At 43.0% G+C, this 19902-nt stretch overlaps 2 protein-coding genes across 3 annotated transcripts in view; one reads left to right on the top strand and one right to left on the bottom strand.

Moving 5' to 3' along the window:
• rngtt (RNA guanylyltransferase and 5'-phosphatase) overlaps positions 1 to 6893 on the bottom strand; it is a 66956-nt gene extending 60063 nt beyond the window's left edge. Inside the window, exons 1-4 of the mRNA XM_063222887.1 lie at positions 6514 to 6893; positions 4465 to 4574; positions 3401 to 3504; positions 1960 to 2048 (exon numbers count right to left, since the gene is read on the bottom strand). Coding sequence (XP_063078957.1) covers positions 1960 to 2048; positions 3401 to 3504; positions 4465 to 4574; positions 6514 to 6577 — 367 coding nt within the window. The 5' untranslated portion in view covers positions 6578 to 6893. The remainder of the gene's footprint in view (positions 1 to 1959; positions 2049 to 3400; positions 3505 to 4464; positions 4575 to 6513) is intronic.
• Positions 6645 to 18290, top strand: gpr63 (G protein-coupled receptor 63). Of its 2 annotated transcripts, XM_063222889.1 has the most exons (4): positions 6645 to 6703; positions 7760 to 7791; positions 14922 to 16085; positions 16618 to 18290. In XM_063222889.1, exons 3-4 carry the CDS (start codon positions 15040 to 15042, stop codon positions 16850 to 16852), a joined length of 1281 nt encoding a protein of 426 aa, XP_063078959.1. In that variant the 5' UTR covers positions 6645 to 6703; positions 7760 to 7791; positions 14922 to 15039; the 3' UTR covers positions 16853 to 18290. The 2 variants fall into 2 exon arrangements, with proteins under 2 accessions (XP_063078959.1, XP_063078958.1); XM_063222888.1 differs by lacking the exons at positions 6645 to 6703; positions 7760 to 7791 and adding an exon at positions 13197 to 13661.
• The last annotated feature ends 1612 nt before the right edge of the window (positions 18291 to 19902 follow it).

Here is a 19902-nt window from a genome sequence, read left to right as displayed (position 1 = left end):
CTTAGCATAGCTGAGAAGTTCCTGTCATTAATTTGAAAAAAGATAATAAAACGCAAATTGGATTAAACAGCAATAAAACACCTCTATTTTGCTTTAGTTGACAACAGGTTTGCTTTTTAGCCATCAGACCCAATAATGACTTGGGTTGGGTGTTGGGGATGTTCCTTTCACAGATACCGACTTTAACAGAAGAAGCTCATATCAACCGATTGGATTTTAAAATTAGGAGGAGGGTGGGGTGGGGGCAATTTGACCTGGCTTGGCAACTTCCGCACCTGTGCCCTCATATGGAAATTGCCTATCTGATAGCAGGGACGATGCATACGGATACACTGTTGCAATGAAAACACAAATCATGTAAATATGCCAGAATGCCCTCAAGCATAAAAGAATGACAGAAACAATAGACCTCCACCTCTCAATTTACATCTATATTACAGAAATGTGTGTAATATGAAACAAGCTCGCGACAAGGCCAGTTCAAGTTCAGACTCAAGCTTACATTTCAGGGAGGCACAGACACCAGATCAGACAAGATCTACAACACCCATATCACATTCATCCATAGATGAGATAAACAGACAAGTTTAGGGATCAAAGCAGTGGCATCAAGTCATGAAATCCATGCTTTTCACCCAGATAAGATCCATCATTTCATTTATCGTGTGGTCCATTTTGCAGGAAAACTCTTTGCATGCTCAGACACCACACCAGTCAAGGGCTACTACACCCATTTCACCAGCGGAACCCATAGATAAGATGAGGGAAGTAGACAAGTTAGGCATCAAAGCCGTACCATAGTCATGACATTCATGTGTTTCGCCCCCCCCCTAGGATTGACAATTTAATTTTGTTGTGTGGTGCTGCTGTGCGAAGACTGGGAGACGTCATTTTGCAGCTCTCTCTCTCTCTCTCTCTCTCTCTCTCTCTCTCTCTCTCTCTCTCTCTCTCTCTCTCTCTCTCTCTCTCTCTCTCTCTCTCTCTCTCTCTCTCTCTCTCTCTCTCTCTCTCTCTCTCTCTCGCCTGGGGCGTCGAGCCCTAATGCTGCTCTGCCACCTGCTGTTCACAGTACTGAGGCGCACTTTACAGGCGACAGCAGCAGTCAGTCGCCCACACAAATGGCAATCTAATCGGCTTTGCCAAAGGGGGCAGCACTGAAAGATGGATGACGCATTTTAGCAACCACCGGCCCTGGCCAAATGTAATGCTAAATGTATCTAGGCAACGTCACCCCCTAATCAAAAGTAACGGGGTGTGGCAAAAAAGTATATTACAACTAAGAAATCAGACAAGCAAACTATTAGCACGTGAAGCTTGTTTTTTTTTAAAACATTAACAGGGATATCACTACAAAGACTAAGTGTGGCAGTTCACATACCAGCTGGAGTTATTCTTCAATAGAACAAACTAAATAACTTGCATGGAATAAAGAAACTGTAGAACAACGATAATATTCTCCATATTGCTCTTGTGTGTCAAAAAAAATAGAAAATGGTGCTCTGGCTCCCCCTTGTGTTCAAAAGACCACAATGCGTTAATTCAACCCCATTTCCACAAAAGGAATACACATATATGAAAATAATGTACTGATATCCATGGGATAGAAGTTTCAAAGAAGCTTAAAGTATGACTTCTTTGGAATTCGACTGAAAATTAAGAAAGAGGCACATTAAACCTACGGAAAAACACTACTGGCTATTTGTGTTCTTCAGGTTTGTCACTGTATTCCTATGCAATATTGTATTTCCTTTGACATAATTCATGCTACACATGATTTACAAGTGAACGCAAGGCCCACATGCTATCTTGATCTGAGAGATGGCTGAAACAATAACAGGCTATTTTATGCATTTCTCAAAGAATGAGGTAGCTAAATCTTTGGGTTAGCAGCATTCCAAATCCCCACAATTAAAAAGAGATGATCAATGAATACATGAAACAGCATGAAGCCAGTCTTACCAATCAGTTCTGTGGGATTTCTCTCCATGAAGTGCTCACACAACCGTATAAACATGCCAGTAACTTCAGCTGTCGGACACTCCCCGTGACTGTAGTGGGAAAAAAGATGACAACGTGAATTTGAATGAATGAATGAATGAATGAATGAATGAATGAATGAATGAATGAATGAATGAATTAATTAATAAAATTGCACTTGATTGCCTGTCTGAGCAACCAATCCAAGAACGTAGCCTGCCTCTATTATTTTACAGACAACTGTACAAACTGTGATACGTCAAATGTTGATGACATACAATCCATCTCATGCAAAGAAGACATGTAAAAATAAATACATTTAAAAAAAAGATAATAATAAAGCAAAGAAGTTTCTCAAAAGAGCTTAGTTTTAAGCCTCAAAGAGAAGTCCTGCCTCTGCACTCTTTAGACCAAGATGACCTGGATGAATGAGAATCTTCAGAGACATAGAGGTCATGCGCCGGTAATGAAAGTCAAGACTCTGAAAGCCCTGGCGCTGATGGGCTGTGGATTGTGAAGCGTCTTGATAAAAAGAAAGCGGTTTGGTCTCTACTTGAGATTGATAGGACCAGATTGATCGGACCACCCCGGCCCCACATCGTATCTAGTCGACGAAGGCAGTAGCCTTATTCGACTTGCTGCGTCGTCGATAGACGTTGACTTAGTTAGTACATCAGCAACAACTTGTCGTCACGGCGTGTGTGGTGTTAAGCACAGCGCATGTAAAGTCGACCAATAATTTGCACGGCACGAGGAGATCGCACCAGTTTGATCTACATAGTACTACAGTATGTGTGAGGTGTGGGGGACAGGTGGGGAGGAGGAGTTGAAGGGGGTTGCAGTGCAAACCTTTTAGGGGTGTGGGACAACTCCTCTACACACGCGAGTGAACTTTTGGCCAACCAGTTCAGGGGTGTGTCCCCATGGAGTCGGTATGCAGACAACGGAGCATCAACAGGGATAAGCAACTGCTAGAGTGGCACGGTCCGACTGCAGTCGCATTGATCCCGTAATAGTTTGACACCATGTGACATGTCAAGTCGTCCACAACATGACTGAAATTTGGTATGTCGGACAAGATTTCTAAGCATCATGCAACATTTTCATCCAGAATGCATTGCTGTCTGCATGCGCATGCAGACTTTGCACGAAATCGATCGCATCTAGTGACATTAGTCTAGGCCAGTCATACAAAAGGCCACCTGCAGTTAAAATTGTCATCCCGACTGTTAACAGCCGGCACTTCAAGAGAAGTTTATCCAACCGCCACTTGCAAAATGCACAAACAAAACGCTTAAACAAATTATGACATTCATGATGTTCATACTTGAATGACAATTATAATGATGTCATTTAAGTGATCAAGATACAAAGTAAAAAAGGTACAAGACAGTAATAAAAGAATCTGTTGCTTTGGACTTACCCTCTACACTGCAGTTTGATATATTTGATGCCCTCTTTTTCAATGTCATTCCGGTCATAGAAACGAGTGGTGTTGGTCAGGTCCACTAGTAATCCCATCTTCACCTAGAATGCAAGACGTACAATCCAGCGATATCAACTTCAATTACCTTCTTTGGAAATAACTATAACTTCAAACGATGCATTTGAGACAATCCAACAACAACACTGAGTAATAGAAACTATTAAATTATAATTGTTATTAGCAGCCCATGGCCCAAAAGGCTAAGGCACTATACTGCTATGTCAGGGACCCGGGTTCAATTCCAGCCTAAAGCCATCTCCTGATGCTTCCCAGTCAGTCGCCCCATCCCATTACTTTCCTTTCTCCTCTCTAACCGTACTATCCAATAACAAGTTGAGGATCAAAGCGACATATTGCTTTGTACTTGCTGAAATAGCCGGCAAAATCCTGATTCTTGTTTGGAAGTGTTTCACATCAGTTACACATCATCACCATCAGTTTTTTCAGTTAATTTAAGATGACAGTTCTCGGGGTGGCTGCCAAGATGCCTCCCTGAAAACCTACACGGTCGCTTTTTTGTATTTCAGTAAAACATATGTAGCTCACTCACTTGACCGCAAGGTACGCTGAGACAAGTGCACCGCGCAGTATTTACCAGACAACCGCTCAGGGTAGTGTTTCTCAATGGGGGCTGTACAGCCGTTGGGGAGCCCTAGGTGGGCGTTCAGAAGGATACAGCCGAGAAGGGGTCAGTAGTCGATTTAATTTTGTAATACTAAGGGGGTGTTGGCAGGCTTATGATGAGGTCAAGGGGGCATTGGGGGGCTTAGGGTGAGGAGGACCACTGGCGAAGGGCATTATTCCCAGCTGTAGGGTCATCTACTGTTGTATGTTAACTGATGCAGCAAGCACAATACTGCTTTAGCAGTATGATGAACCACTGAAATGAGTTTGGAAACATTAGTTTCTGATTGAAAATATACTAATTAACATCTCTTTAACATAAAGCTAGTATTTGTTGCATCAATCAATGGGGTGAAAGGGGTGAAAAAAAGCCTTACCTTTAAACTTTTTAGATAATTTGACAACATGCTTGGGTGAAAACGGTTTTCCTCTGCAACCTGGTCATCATATCGAGGACCCAGCATTGTTTTCAAGGGAAGAAATTTGGCTGGAAACAACAAAAACAAGATATTGCACTTTACAAAACATTTCACACATGTGCTGGGGCAATCAGGCAAACGATTTAGTTTAGGGCTGAACGATTTTATGAAAAAAATGCAATTGCGATTTCTCTGACAGATATTGCGATTTCGATTTCCACCACAATTTTTCCCTTTCGTTAAATCAAGTTTCAGTGCATGGGGCTCTGTTCTCATGCTCCACATCAGGTGGTCCAGTTCAAGTGGCTGTCTTTTCTAGTGAGTGACCTGTTCACGCGCAGCATGGAGCTTTCTGATTGGTAGCTGATACAGATCCGTTTCTACACCACAAAGCAGGGGCAATCCGTTTAGGAGCGTGATTTTTCTGGCTTTGACGATCCCAAAATCGGGTTGTCTAAGATCGCGATTTTCTTTTTTTTTTTTCGGTTCGATCTTTCAGCCCTACGTGGCAGCTGCTCATCCAAGATGGAACATCGATGTGAGCTGTGGCGAGAACGTTTGCCATCTCTCCCAGCACAGGGTGAGGTGAGTATTGGACATACCAGGGAACACTCCAGTGCAACAGGAGACGTCCAAGCAGAGTATCTATAATATTAAAGGAAAAGTCCACCTAATTTCAGGAGATTGCTGATCTGTAATTAAGCCCTTATAAAATCTATCTACGGAAGAGAATGATATGCACATCAATTTGTAATAATCAGAAATACTGCAAAGATGTGAAAAATCAAAAAGGGTGGACTGTTCCTTAAATACAATATCTAGTATAATCTTGACGTTCTCTTGTTTTCTCGTCCACCGAAAGAGACACACACATCCTTGCAGAAACATGTCCACCGTTGACCTGCTAGAGCTCATCTTGCAGGGCTCTGGTAGAGTGCTCCACCGGGAGCCTCCTGGCACAAAGAAAGAGGTAGTGAACCCGCTGGCTATTGCAATCCTCCTCTGACCCCTCCGAGAGGCACAGCAAACCTTCTCGCCACAGCTCGCATTGATGTGCCATCTCAGATGAGCAGGACTACCTCAACTGCTTAAATGGGGGATAGAAATCGAACTCTAGGTGTGGGACACTGACAAAATGTGAATGTAACCAAAACATCAGCCAACACGGATGTCAACAAGTGGTCTGTGGATATTGACCTGCAAAATAGCTACTTTAAGAAGGTGCCTTGGTAGCCACTTGTACCTACTTCTACCTAAATTTGCGCAACAGGATTCGCAACCACTTACTTCCTTACTGGCCAGGCTGATTTCTCTGAAGAGGGATTGTGCTTTTGCAAAAATTGCATTGCATCCATAGGCTATAATTCTTTTAATGAGATTGCATCGCATTGCACTGTTTAGGTGTTCCTTTATTTATTCATTCTATTGAGCAGTGTATATTTCCAAAGGTGTTAAAGTGCTCTGAAAATGATTTCCCATTACTGGGAGACACTGTAACTTACTATAATTTAGGCCTAATGGAATTTGGTAACAGGTGCGTTGGTTGGAAAGCTGGCATTCAGATGTTTAGGTGTCAGACTTTTTTTCAAAAAAGAATTTTGAAGCAAAAACCCAGTAACTGGAATGAATTATTTGAACGTAAACGTTGTGAATGTTCTCTCTGTCAAAATATTGAAGAATTCGGCTTGTCACTGAGAAGTCCACTGCGCGACCAACATCAACCAATAGGATTTGGTGACAGAACACACTAGCTTGCCAGATTTGCAAGGCTGGATGCATGCAGCAGAGCACGTCACTTATCTAAATTGATGTCTAAAGTAATTGTCAACGCTTCTTCAAGAGAAGCGTGATGTTTGCCTTGAATGGCACCTACAGGTCTGTGGGCACGACAGCAACAGTAGGCTATGCAGCAAAATATAGCTTTGCTAACTAGCTGACATGCTAACTAGTGACCATTGGCTAACGTTAGCTACCCAAACTCTGTATGTCATGTTGACTGTTTTGTACCTGCTACAGGCTGCCCTCTTCGTGGACAATTCATCCATCGTGGAGGTGGCCCTGTATGCGACATTCTTCCGAGGTCCAGCTGACAGAAGCTCTCGATAGCAGCCCTCCAAAATGTTAGCCCAGCATCAGTGTGATGCTTCACTGAAGCCTGTAAATACGACGCGGGCTGTGCTCTCAAAGAACCCCCGTGGTATGTTGTCCCGGTCTTTCAATTGCTTACTAACCCTAATCTGCGAACGATACGTTTCCTCTTGTTGCAAGTAGGCAAAGTGATTATTACAGCTACCATTTAGATTTAGCTCAGTGAACTAAATGGCAGTCACAAGTCTAGTATGTCTGCTCATCTGAACATAAACACAAGCTTGCCACCAGTAGTAGTCTTCAACGCAATTTACTATTTCAATCCCACAATGCAATGTTTTGAGTCTGCAGCATGTTCTACCTCTATGGTCTGCAACCAAGTTAGGATGTCTATGGTCTGCAGAGTAGGCTATTTTGCAGATAGGCCTATACAAAAAAGCCCATTGGGTCCCTGTTTTATCTGAACAGGGCAGGATCACATCTTTCAACAAATATTTCTGTCCATTATTATCTTCAAGACTAATCCTGTTGCGATGAGATTTACTTACAGCCTTGTAGCGCTTTATTCTCAAACACAAACCACAAACAGTATAGCCTGTAGGCCTATAATAGGCCTGCTGAAATATGTGATAAAATCTGTGATGACAGACCAGTATGGAGAATTCAAACTTGAAAAAACATATTTCAAATGTGTGAGATGCATTTTGTTGTGGAAATAAAAGGAGAAGGTTTATTTTTTACACCAAACATAAAACAAATTGCAATCGCAATAGTTCATACATTATATTGATCCTCTGTAGGCCTATCACTAAAAATCTAAAAATGCATCAGAAATCTGCTACTTCTGACCTTTAAAAAAGTATGTTCCACTGAAGTAATGAAGGTCTATTTTTCACATGTGATGTTGGGGGATTAAGTGTCAAGAAAACGTTTTATGTTTAGCCCGTTGTTGCATGTTGTTTGTTGTGTCTGTGTGTGTGGATTGTCCAATGCTTTGCTTGTTGTAGCCTACTAGACTGTGACGTTCACCCCTATCACACTCTGTACAATGCCTGCTTTATGATAATTTAACCCATTGTCTTCGTGCTCCTTACCAGATTCTATGTTCTACCTTAATTACCGTGTAATATGTCTTTTTTCTCTTACTTCTACATCACAATACTAGATCATAGATGTATCCGTCAACACTCATTTCTGGTAATGTATATCTTGTCTACACCAACTCGCAAAATATGTTTTTGCACAATTGCCTTTTTATTTCTTCTTTAGTTTTTATTTTCCCCCTTTCTGACTATTACCTGTGTTATATGTGTCTTGAAATGTTGAAATGTCCATGTGGGCATTATGTGTAGGCTATTTATGTAAGCTATTTACACCTGCATTTCCCCTTGGGGATCAAAAAAGTTACTTTACTCTACTCTACTCTAATTTGCACATTTAATCATCTTATTTCAGAAAAAAATGGAAATAAAAAAATCTCTGTCTTAGTCTGAATAAACTAGGCCTACTTTGAAAGTTTCAAATCGATACATCATAGTTACCCATTCACCTAGGCTATAGGCCGGCCTATGTCTCTCTATGGAAAATGAATGAGGAATCTCCAACTTTGACCTTGAAATAAATATGTTCCACTAAATTTAAATTGGTAGATTTTCAATATATATTTTAATATGTCGTTTAGATATACTTACGGATTACAAAAAACTTGGAATGATTATTGCAATTTGTCCCATGTCAAACACTAAATTGACTGGCCTAAGACATGAATAGGCAAAATATTCCAAGAACTTGATTCAATACAGTTAGATTAACCTTAATGCAGTTGTAAATCATCTAATAGAAGAGCTGGAGTTCTCATTTCATTGTCTGAAGGATGCCGGCAGGCTCTTAGCACATTTACCTCTTTCTGATTGATTTAGCTAGGTTTGTTACTTAGCCATGTTCTTGGTATTACCAAAGAGGCAAGAGGGCTTACTCGCGTCATAACAGCGTAGTACGAAATGATGGCGAGGGGAGTACGGAAATGTTATTCTTCTTCTACGGTCAGTATTGGAAGCACCTGGGAAGCATGCAATAACACTTCCGCGAGAGTCGGAGTGTGGAACAGGTCATAGGACAGCGTGAATGTTTGTCAGCTGTCCTTAATTACCCCCAGCAATTACTGCTGACCAACAGCTGCCATTAATTTGGCCACAAATTATCCATCATGGTGTCACCCCCACTGACCATGTGCAAGGGAGTACGGAATCGCACCCACTGACCAATAACCATGCGCAAGGGAGTTAATTTTCCATCCATCCGTGTCCTCAGGCAACGCCCCCGTACTACACCGTGGCCAATGCATTTCCCCCCAAGAGATTGTTCTTCTGTTGAGTTTATTTGGTATTACCCTGGTTAAAAGATTGTGAGTAGGCCTATGCCACATTGAAATTAGAACCTATTGGTTCTGTGGGAAAGTATTTGCTAACCTGCCTTGACTAACGAATTTAACAGCAGAGAGAACCATTGGTTGCCAACCACCCACACAAACCTGCACAAACAGAGCATTAAACATCCATTAAAATCACACACACCCTGGTGACAGGCTCTTCACCATACTACCATCTGGCAGGCGCTTTAGGACTCTGCGTGCCCGCACTACGAGAATGAAGGACAGTTTCTATCCTACTGCCATCAGACTTTTGAACTCAATACGTCCCCCCCCAATACTTCAAGATTCTCTATACTGTGAGATGCATATGAACGTTGCCATATAGAATCTGGTGCAATTGGTGTGTGTGTGTGTGTGCGTGCGTGCGTGCGTGCGTGCGTGCGTGCGTTTGTGGACATGTGAATACTTGAATCCTGCATTTGCTCTGAATCATCAGTTGATTTTTATAACTTAATATTTTCTTATCACGTTAGTTATACTGTTAATATATCTTTAATTTTGTGGCCATTTGTGGGTTGCTTCCAAACATCATCTCACTGTATCTACGTATATAGTGACAATACAGCACTCTACTCTAGCCAGGCCGCCCCTTCCTAGTGACGCAACATCTTTGGCGCTGCAACTAGTCAGGTCAAGAGCAATGCAAGTACTTTCTGAGTTCCCGAAAATACGGGAACTCCTTTCACTCTCTGGGGAAGCAAACAACCATAAGCAAACCAAGGGAGGGAGGTCAACCATGCCGTTTGGGAAATGTTAATTGTTATGCTCTTGGTCAGACCAAGTCTCGAAGAGATTTGAACATCGATGATAATCAAGCTCTACTCTACTCTACTCTAAATGCCATCCATACCTAAACCATAGGGGTCAATATGATATCGGCCCACCATTTGCAGCTATTACATTCGTCAACTCATCTGGGAAGGCTGTCCACAAGGTTGAGGAGAGGAATTTTTGACCCAAAATTTTTCTTCCAAAAGCACATTCTTGAGTTCACACACTGATGTTGGTCGATAAGGCCTGGCTCTCAGTTTCCAATCTATAAGTCATGCCAAAGGTGCTATTGGGTTCAGATTAGAACTCTGCCAGTAAGTCCATCTATACCATTAAGTGAAGCGGGGGAAATCCAAACTGTTCCTTCTACATTGGGAGCAGGATGCCAAAACATTTTGCTATCCATGCTCCCAACGTTGTTTGAACAGTTTGGAGCACGCCCCGTCCTCTTCCAACATGACTGTGCACCAGTGCACAAAGCAAGGTCCATAAAGACATGGATGACAGAGTGTGGTATGGATGAACTTGACTGGCCACAGAGTAATATAATATAATATAATATAATATAATATAATATAATATAATATAATATAATATAATATAATATACATAATCATGGTAACATAGCTGGTATTAAACAAGGGGAAGTTTGTAGTTTGTATACAGATCCACCATGTGGACATCAGATGGGAAAGCAGCTTTCAGTCAAGCTTTAGTTGTGGATAGTTTTTAGATGCGTCCCACGCATCTCTATAAGAGGCTTTGGTGTCCGTCCGTCCGTCCGTCCGCCCTCCCGTGATGCGTTTCTGAATTGTGATTCCCTCTTGTGATTCCATCTTGTGTCCACAAGGTGGCAGTCGCTCAGTGGAGTGGCGGAGCTCAGTTTTGGCCTGGAGCTCATGCGTGCAAACCAAAACGTCTACCATAATGGTTAGCAAACCGGCTACGCAGCTGATTGATTGCATTATCTGACACAACTGCAGAAGCACAGAAGTCTGTATGCATATTCCATCCATGTGTGCCATGTGTGCTAGCCGAGTTCCTAAACATTCACACAAAGACGTCTTCAGATAAGGAGGATAACTGTCAAGCGCCACACTCAACAAACTCTTCATGGTCAATAACACCAAGCGGAGCACAAAAAATAGGAAGGCTATTTTTTGTGCTCCGCTTGGTGTTATTGACCATTCAAATCCATTCATTTCAAATCCAGGCTTATACAGTACATCGTAGGCTTATTGATAAATTGCCTTGACAGGTTATGAGGAGGCCAAGGGGGCGTTTGGGCAAAAAAGGTTCAGAACGGGCATAGACGGACGCATCTGTTGTCCGCCTGTCGGACTTGTTTTTTTTTACATTGGGCCCTTAATCTCACATCATAATATCATGTTCACTCACCCCTGTAAGTTGTGTGTCATTTGGAGCTCTGCCAAAGATATTCCATTTGGTTATATCCATGAAACGACTTCCTATGGGGGGAAAAATCCAGGCACAAAATATGTTGTCTGTAATGTATTAATTACAGTATGCTACAACTTGTAACGCATAGCTGGGTTGCTTGTTTGAAAACATCCAGGTTGTAGGTAATACATAATACACAATACATAGGGGCCTAATAATAATAGTTTTAGATTGACTTCCCCATGAGAGATGATGAATAGATAGTTCCCAGACTACTGTATATAAAAGTTGGTGTTTATGGTCTTGATTGATAAACATTTAACAACTGCCCAATTACACATGCATGTTTGCCTTTACTATTTTATTACTTTGATAAGTGGACATATTCCAAATGTCAATGACAGTTCTAAAGACAGTTCAAGTGATTACCTAATCAAATGACAAGCTTAATATTCAGCGCCATAGTAGCGTACAGTGTTGAGCAAGTTACTCAAAAACAGTAATGCATTATTGACTACATGTAACTGTCTTTTCAAAATAATCCCTTACACTAGAACAGGGTTATTCAAATGGCGGCCCTGGGGCCAGATGCGGCCCTTGGACAGCAAGGTTCTGGCCCCCCACAAGCCCCTTGAAATACAAAGCACAGAATCGTTTTTTGATAAAAGTATGTGTTCCTTTATCATGCTGAAATGGGACACGGGACGTTAAAATGCAGAAAATTACATCTAAGAAATGCAAAACTTTCTGGGGGAGGACCCTCAGACCCTCCACTACAATGAAGTCTCCCATATTTTTTTCATTGACAGTCAGCAACCATTATACATGCATATAGTTCGACCCCTTAACTGGGAGGAATTTGAAAAACTGGCCCTTGTTGACATTTAATTGAATACCCCTGCACTAGAATATTACAGTAATTCATTTTGTAACTAGTTACTCCCAACACTGGTAGTACCATACCTGCATCACGTGACCGTACTTGGATGTTGGACGTTGGCTTTCCTACAGGCCGCAGAGAGTCCATACTTGAAAAAAAAGTTTGAAAGGGTGGTGGTGGAAGGCTAGACTAGAGCAGTGGTTCCCAACCTATGGGTCGCGACCCAACCTATGGGTCACCAAAGATCCACGGGGGGTCGCGAAGCCCTCTTGATTTTAAGGGGTTTCATTTTAATACCATATGTTGCCCATGTTGAATAAATGACAAATGCATAGAAGCAACGACATTTAAGTGCTACATTAAACATTTATTCTGTTTTTGAACAAAGACCAATTGAGGAATAAAATGAGAACTAAAATGAGTTTTCGCAGGAAACAGAGCGTATAGAGCGACTCCCTCTCATGCGGCGCTGGGTCACCAAAGCTTACAATGGTAAAAATATGGGTCCCTGAAGAAAAAGGTTGGGAACCACTGGACTAGAGTATTGTAGACAAGGCCCCCCTGACATGAGCTGTGCCACATGCATGGATTGAGTTGGTTCATCCCTAAACCCATACAAATATTACAGGAAACACAGTTATAGCCTATTAAAGAAAAGAAGAAGAAAATTATTACAGTCACCGTAGATCCACCATCAGCCGATCATATCACCCGTATCATACCAAAAGAGCAGGCAACACATGGACATACTGTAACCTGTGCGGCAGTGCCCCTGAGATAGGCCTATATAAAATAAGAGCAATAAGTAGTAATGTTCAGAGATGCAATAGATTATTACAATGCAGTTATTGATTAAGTGAACTGAGTGAATACAATTTAGTTTATGTTTGGTTGTGGTTTTTATTTTGGTTTACTGTTTAGCTCAAATCATTTAATAGGCCTTTTTTTCCCAGGGGTCCCCGGCCCCCACTTTGAAAACTCAAGGTCTAGACAGAATCAGCTGTGGTAGGCTACTCCTCGTCTTGATCATAGGTATGATTGGTTGAAGAGGTGTCATTCAAATGAGGATATCATCGACTGTGGCGCTCTCAACTCTGACGCAATGACTCACCAGCCTATGCCATGAGCAGGAAACTTGTTGTGAGCAGAGCTCGTAGGCTACAGTTCTAGTGAAGGAACCGTGATTTTTTTTCTCATTGATCGTCTGTTTAAACGCATGTAGTTAATTACAAATTCTGTTCGACCACAAATATTCGGAAAAGACACGAAGGCCTACTGTATCTAAACGCAAAGAAGTACGACCATGAAAAAAGCAACACAGGTGTTTGTAAGTTAGGCTACAAATTGTAACCCACTATTTGCCCAAGACACGATTCTTCATCGCCGAAGACTTTTTCCTAACACAACTAAAGGATGTAGGCTGATGTAAAGACAAGTGGGTGTTGTATGCTGGCAACAAAATAGTTTTTTTATGAAATATATTTCATAGGGATGCAAACCACTGGATCATCGACTCCATTGTTGATTTGGGCACCTTTGTTAGACCAACGCCGACATTTTTTTTAATGATGGGCAATAAATAAGGTAAGGGCCTTGCCAATCTTCCAGGAGGCTAATCGTTTGGTTTACACTGCAGGGATTTGGGTGTAAAATTGGGTCTTTGCCTGCTTTATGAGAAATGTGTGCTCTCCGAGTCTCATAGGCCTACCATAAATGGCTACTGCAGTAGCCTACTAAAAGAGTGTGACGCCGCGCAAGCAGAACTCCTCAATGAAACAGTTGCAATTTTTAGCTAGACAGACAGCCATGCGTAGATACATTATTACGGTTGATGATAAAGGCAACATTGTGGACTGTCTGGAAGTGGACAAAAGTCGACGTCCGTGTTCACTAACTTAAGTCAGAAGAGATGGCCATATGTCTGGGCTGGCTGCATGGCTGCTGTTGAGGAGACAGAATTTTGTGTACGATGCCAAGCGGTCAGGAACATACCCACTGCGTTGCTGCCAGTCCTGCTCCTGGACTTGTGAGGGATTTATTCGACACTAGAAATAAAGGGTATTCCACAGCTTTTATACAAGAAAGATAGATATTTGTTTATTGCTCCCATTAACCTCACAACCATGTGTGTGTTTGTTGCAGTCAGAGATGCACTCTGGGATGAGAATGTGTCTGGAGATAAAAATTAAAAGTAACACCAAAACAACGCAGTGTAACTTCGTACCTACTTGTGATCAGCTTATCCAGTTGGGAAGCTACACCGATTGTGAATCTCATTTTGCCTAGTGTTGTGCACATTTAACAAGCAAAAGACATCTGAGATAATAACCAAGTCATGCAGTTATTTTGCAGGGGTGGTCCACAGACAGCTATTTTTTATCCTTTCTGGCAAATGTTTTTGTATTTACACTTTGTATTTTGTCAGTGTCCCTGGAGGTATCATAACTAAGTAGGCTACCACGAGGCAGTGTTTATCACCCACCCACTGAAGTGCCTCAGATAGTGTCGCTCATCCAAGATGGCGCACTAATGTGAGGTGCACAGACTTCTATAGAAGTCAGTGGTGAGGTGTGTTGGAAAAAAAGGTATGTCGTACCTTCCTGCACAGTGTTCAGAGATACCAGTAGACATGGCAGTACACTAGGAGACATGGAGGGGGCCATAGGGTATATAGGGGTATCTCTAGGGGGGGCCATAGGGTGTATCTCCATTGTGTCAAGTGTCAAAATACTGCCAGAGCCCAGCAAAATTGGTAATGTGTATGTTTCTGGTAACAATAACTAATGTTTGTCGAAAATAATAATTTATGTTTGTTCGTTTGTTTGTTCGCTCTTTCGTTTCTAGCTTTCTGCCACGGAAGACACTCCCAGTTCTGGGATGAGGCGACTGAGAAGCCGACGGCCGGTGGAAGACGTCTAGTTACCATGCCAACTCGAAACGGCTCAGCTGTTTGCGAGGAAGAATGGTGTTCGCCACTGCCATCACCCACGATGCACATGCTTTGGAGTCGAACGCCACCTTTCCCAGACTGGTCGGTTTAGGGGTGCTGAACTCCTCCCAGCCCTCTGTGGAAGGCCACTGGAAGATGGAGATGGAGGAACTCTCTGCGGAGAACAGCTCGGTGGGCTACCGGCTCTTCTCCGATCCGACGACAAATCCCACATCCCCCACGCCGCCGGACGGCGAGCCGCTGCAACCCCTCGCCATGCCCCTGCAGGTCTTCTTCTGCATCGCCATCATCACCATCCTGCTGGTGGCCTTCCTGGGCAACGCGGTGGTGTGTGTGATGGTCTACCAGCGAGCCGCCATGCGCTCGGCCATCAACATCCTGCTGGCCAGCCTGGCGTTCGCCGACATGATGCTGGCCGTGCTCAACATGCCCTTCGCCCTGGTCACCGCCGTCACCACCGGCTGGATCTTCGGCGACGCCTTCTGCCGGGTGTCGGCCATGTTCTTCTGGCTCTTTGTCATGGAGGGCGTGGCCATCCTGCTCATCATCAGCGTCGACCGCTTCCTCATCATCGTGCAGAAGCAGGACAGGCTGACGCCGCGCCGGGCCAAGATCCTGGTGGGCGTCTCGTGGAGCCTGTCGCTCTGCTTCGCCTTCCCGCTGGCCGTCGGGCAGCCGTCCCTGCAGGTGCCCCCCCGGGCCCCCCAGTGCGTGTTTGGCTACACGGGCGAGCCGGGCTACCACGCCTACGTGGTGCTCATCACGCTGGTCTTCTTCTTCGTGCCCTTCCTGGTCATGCTCTACACCTTCATGGGCATCCTGGGCACCATCCGCCACAACGCCCTGCGCATCCACAGCCCCGACAGCATCAGCCTCAGCCAGGCCAGCAAGCTGGGCCTCATGAGCCTGCAGCGGCCCTTCCAGATGAACGTGGACATGAGCTTCAAGACGCGTGCCTTCACCACCATCCTGGTGCTCTTCTCCGTCTTCACCCTCTGCTGGGCGCCCTTCGCCGCCTACAGCCTGGCAGCCACCTTCAGCAGCCGCTTCTACCGCAGGTATGTACGTATTTAGGCTACTATATGTACAGTACAGTGGCTATGAAAAGTCTACACACCCCTTTCCAAATTCCAGGTTTTTGTGATGTTCAAAAATGACAGAAAGAATAAACAATTTCACAACTTCTTTAACTTCTTTAACTTTAACAACTTCACAACTGTACAGGATAATGGTTTAGATTTAGTTGAAAACAAAATTGAAATTATGTCTTTTTTCCATCACAAAAGCATACACACGCAAACTGTATGTATGCGTATGTTTGTATGCATGTCTGTACGAAGGCCTGTGTCTTTGCCTATATCTGTGACTTATATCTGTATCTGATCCCAGGCTCCATGTTTTGTTTTTGTCTAATGGTGCTCCATGCTCCACTTGCATCATGGCAAAATGTCCATTTCCAAATAGTCTTGTGACGCTATATGAATCAGTATATGGATCAGTATGTCCTGAGTCTTGCTCAGGATTGCAACATGTATTTCAGTGGAAACTGACAATAAAGTTGCTAACGTATCAAAACGTGTCGCATTGCAGGAGCAGCTTCTTCGAGGTCAGCACGTGGCTGCTGTGGCTGTGCTACCTCAAGTCGGCCCTTAACCCCCTCATCTACTACTGGCGGATCAAGAAGTTCCGCGACGCCTGCCTGGACCTGATGCCCAAGTACTTCAAGTTCCTGCCACAGCTGCCCGGCAACACCAAGAGGCGCATACGCCCCAGCGCCGTCTACGTTTGCGGGGAGCACCGTTCTGAGCACCGTTCTGTGGTGTGACTGAAGTTAATTGACTTGAACCTGCAAGCTGAAGCGACTAGCCCTTTTTCTTCTTTTAAAATGTATTTTTGGGTCTTTTTGACTTTATTTATGACAGGACAGTGAAGGTGGTGACAGGAAGTGAGTGGGGAGAGAGAGACAGGGAAGGGCCGGGGATGACTCGGGCCGGGAATCGAACCCGGGTCGGCCACGTGGTAGTCGATTATACCGTTTGGCCACGGCAGGGCCCGACTAGCCCTTTTTCTGACTTTTTTTTTTTTAAGAGTGCGTACATCATGGGTAAGAGTGAAACCGGTTCCTACCGTCCTTTGCTGTTGCTTTTGGGCTCTTGCCTTGGCGTTATATCCCCTCCATGGAGAAAAAAAGTTCCCCCGCTGTCATCCTAGGCAGTGTCATTTTTAGTGGAGGTGATTCCCCATTCAGCATCCCAATTGCAAATGAGATAAGGAGCCGTGCTTCAGCAAGATGTTGAATAATACTTGGATCGTCCATGACGCTGATCCTTGCATCACATGGCCGCAAGCAACAGGAAAGGACGGGAGGATCGAATTTCATTTGGACCCAATGCCTTTGCTATGTGGAATTCAGCTTGTAGATGATCATCAAGTGCTTAATATTATTGGTTGAACAACCAGACCATTTTGTTGCCATTGATTAATTGCTATTATGTTTTGTTCAGTGAAACACTAGGCAGGATGCTGCTACATCTGGTGACGTGCAATTTCAGTGTACTGTACAGTTATATTGAATGTAATGAAAATGTGAATATTTGTTACATTGTTCATATTGTTTTTGTTTTTATTTTGGGGGGGGATTCTACAATGCAGCTTTAGTCACATACCTTTTTTTAAATGATGTGGGTCAGTAAACAATATATTTGGAATACTTTGTCGTTAAATGAAGTCAGTCTGCTTTTTCAGACTGTTGATTCTGATTGTTGATACTGTGAAGAAGAATGACAAGTGAAGTGTGTGCGTGTGTGTTTGTGTACATGTACTGTACATAACATGGAAAAAAGGACCATTTTCATAACTTGTGTGCAAGTTTCAGACATGTACTGTTTTGTCAAACTATTTTACATACTGTAGGTGAATTCCAGCATCTGTTACAGACGGGTGTCATCTTACTGTACTTGCAGGTATATGTCTGCTAATGTAGGCTGTTTTATATATATATATATATAAATCTAATGGGAGGGAAATAGTGATTGAGGGACTTTTTTCCACAGTGCTTTGACAATTAGTGATTTGCCTCTGAGGACTCAGCCTCCTCCTCTGAGTATTTGCACAGGAATAATGTACGTGTTGTGTGTGTGCTGTTGTTGACCCTCTAATGCCACATTGAAAAGGGTAAATCCATTACTTCTGGAGTAATGACATCCGATTGTACTCTCTGCAGGTTTGATATATTTTTTAATTGTTCTGTAATTCTGTATGAATATTTTTTTGTTTTCATAATAATGTCCTTAATTCCAACGCTAGCCAAATTCTATTGTGCAACTGCCTCTTTAAAATCTGTTTGATTAAAATTTCAAAGGTTTATATAACGTTGTATTTGAATGCCTGAATGTCAAGTGTCTACATTAAATCTTTTGGAATTTTATGTGTGTAGTTGGATATCAGTCATTCAAAATGTAAATGCTTTGCACCAATGAAATGTGATCGGTATGGCTATTCCCCGTAAACTAAGGAGTATTCCTCCCCATTGACCATTGTCTAGACAGTTTTCAGCTGGATGAGGATTGTTAAAAAGCGACCGGCATTGCATCAGTGTTACTCCTCTCTTCAGCTCTGTGAAAACAAAAGGATGCTTTTTTTCTCCTTAATCACTGTCTTTTGATGGGAGTCAGACTATTATTCTTCCGGCACTGCCTAATGAGCACGTTGGGCGCCTTTGGGGCTCACCTCAGCCACCATTACCAAGCAACAAAACCCTTGAGGAGGGAGGAAGGGGGTCTCAAGACATGATGCTGGAGACACGTAGGAAGGAGCTGTGCTCTGGGAAAGACAGACACCTTCTTCCTTCTTCAGGAGAAATGACATAACAGGCCAAGTATACTCTCCTAGGAAGATGGAAACTGGGGCTTCAGAAGGTGGGTCATGGAGACGGCTGAAGAAATGTTTTTTTAATTGTTTTTATTTACTTAGTAGTACGTAGTTTATTTGACAGGTACAATGCAGTGCACAACATTATTACAAACATGGCACGGCAAGGCCATGACACAACTTGTAGATGTGAATACAAAAAGCTTTATAGCAAGATGACTAATTTGCAACATCTGTCCCTGATCAGGCTCCCTATTCAAGTAAAACATGTAAATCACATAAAATATGGAAATATACAATTGCATGTTACATCTTGAAATCTTGTGAAAAAAACAATATAGGGCCTAATGTGTGTGTGTGTGACCTATGTGCTGTGTCATCTATTGTGTGTTTTCATGACTACATTCATGATAAGATATAATTTAATAAGTAACTCCAAAGGTGTTAGTCAGATCACCTCTTACCTCCGTTATGAGCTTTTTCAATTGTGCAGATTTTCATATTTGTGTGCTTATTGACGGGCGAGGATGGAGGCTTTGAAGAGCACCAAATGTAATTCATAAAATCGTAGTCATTTGGCCAAGTAATTTAGTACATGACTGTATCACAGTCACAATTGTGCAAGTGTGAAGGGATTTCACTGCAAAGTATTCTACATTAATTCCTCACGGAAAGCTTATATTTATTCATGCCTATTTCAAACGTGTTGTGTCCAGGGCTGGACTAGAACCAAAAAACACCCTCAGGCATTTATGACACATACCAGCCCCTCGCACAGAACAACCCTCCACCCACCCCCGCTATACATTAGCCTCATACGACTTTGTTGCTGTCGACCAACATAGACGAAGTACGTGAGCGAGAACTTGTTGTCACGATGTGGGTGGTATTAAATACAACGCATTTAAAGTCGGCCACAAATATGAACGAGACGATGAGCTTGCAACAGTTTGCTCTACTAACACACCACGTGTGAGGAGTGGGGGTACAGACAGTGAGGAGGAG

The sequence above is a fragment of the Engraulis encrasicolus genome, chromosome 18, assembly GCF_034702125.1.
Source record: "Engraulis encrasicolus isolate BLACKSEA-1 chromosome 18, IST_EnEncr_1.0, whole genome shotgun sequence".
Classification (NCBI taxonomy): domain Eukaryota; kingdom Metazoa; phylum Chordata; class Actinopteri; order Clupeiformes; family Engraulidae; genus Engraulis; species Engraulis encrasicolus.
This window is presented reverse-complemented; position numbering and strand designations above follow the sequence as displayed.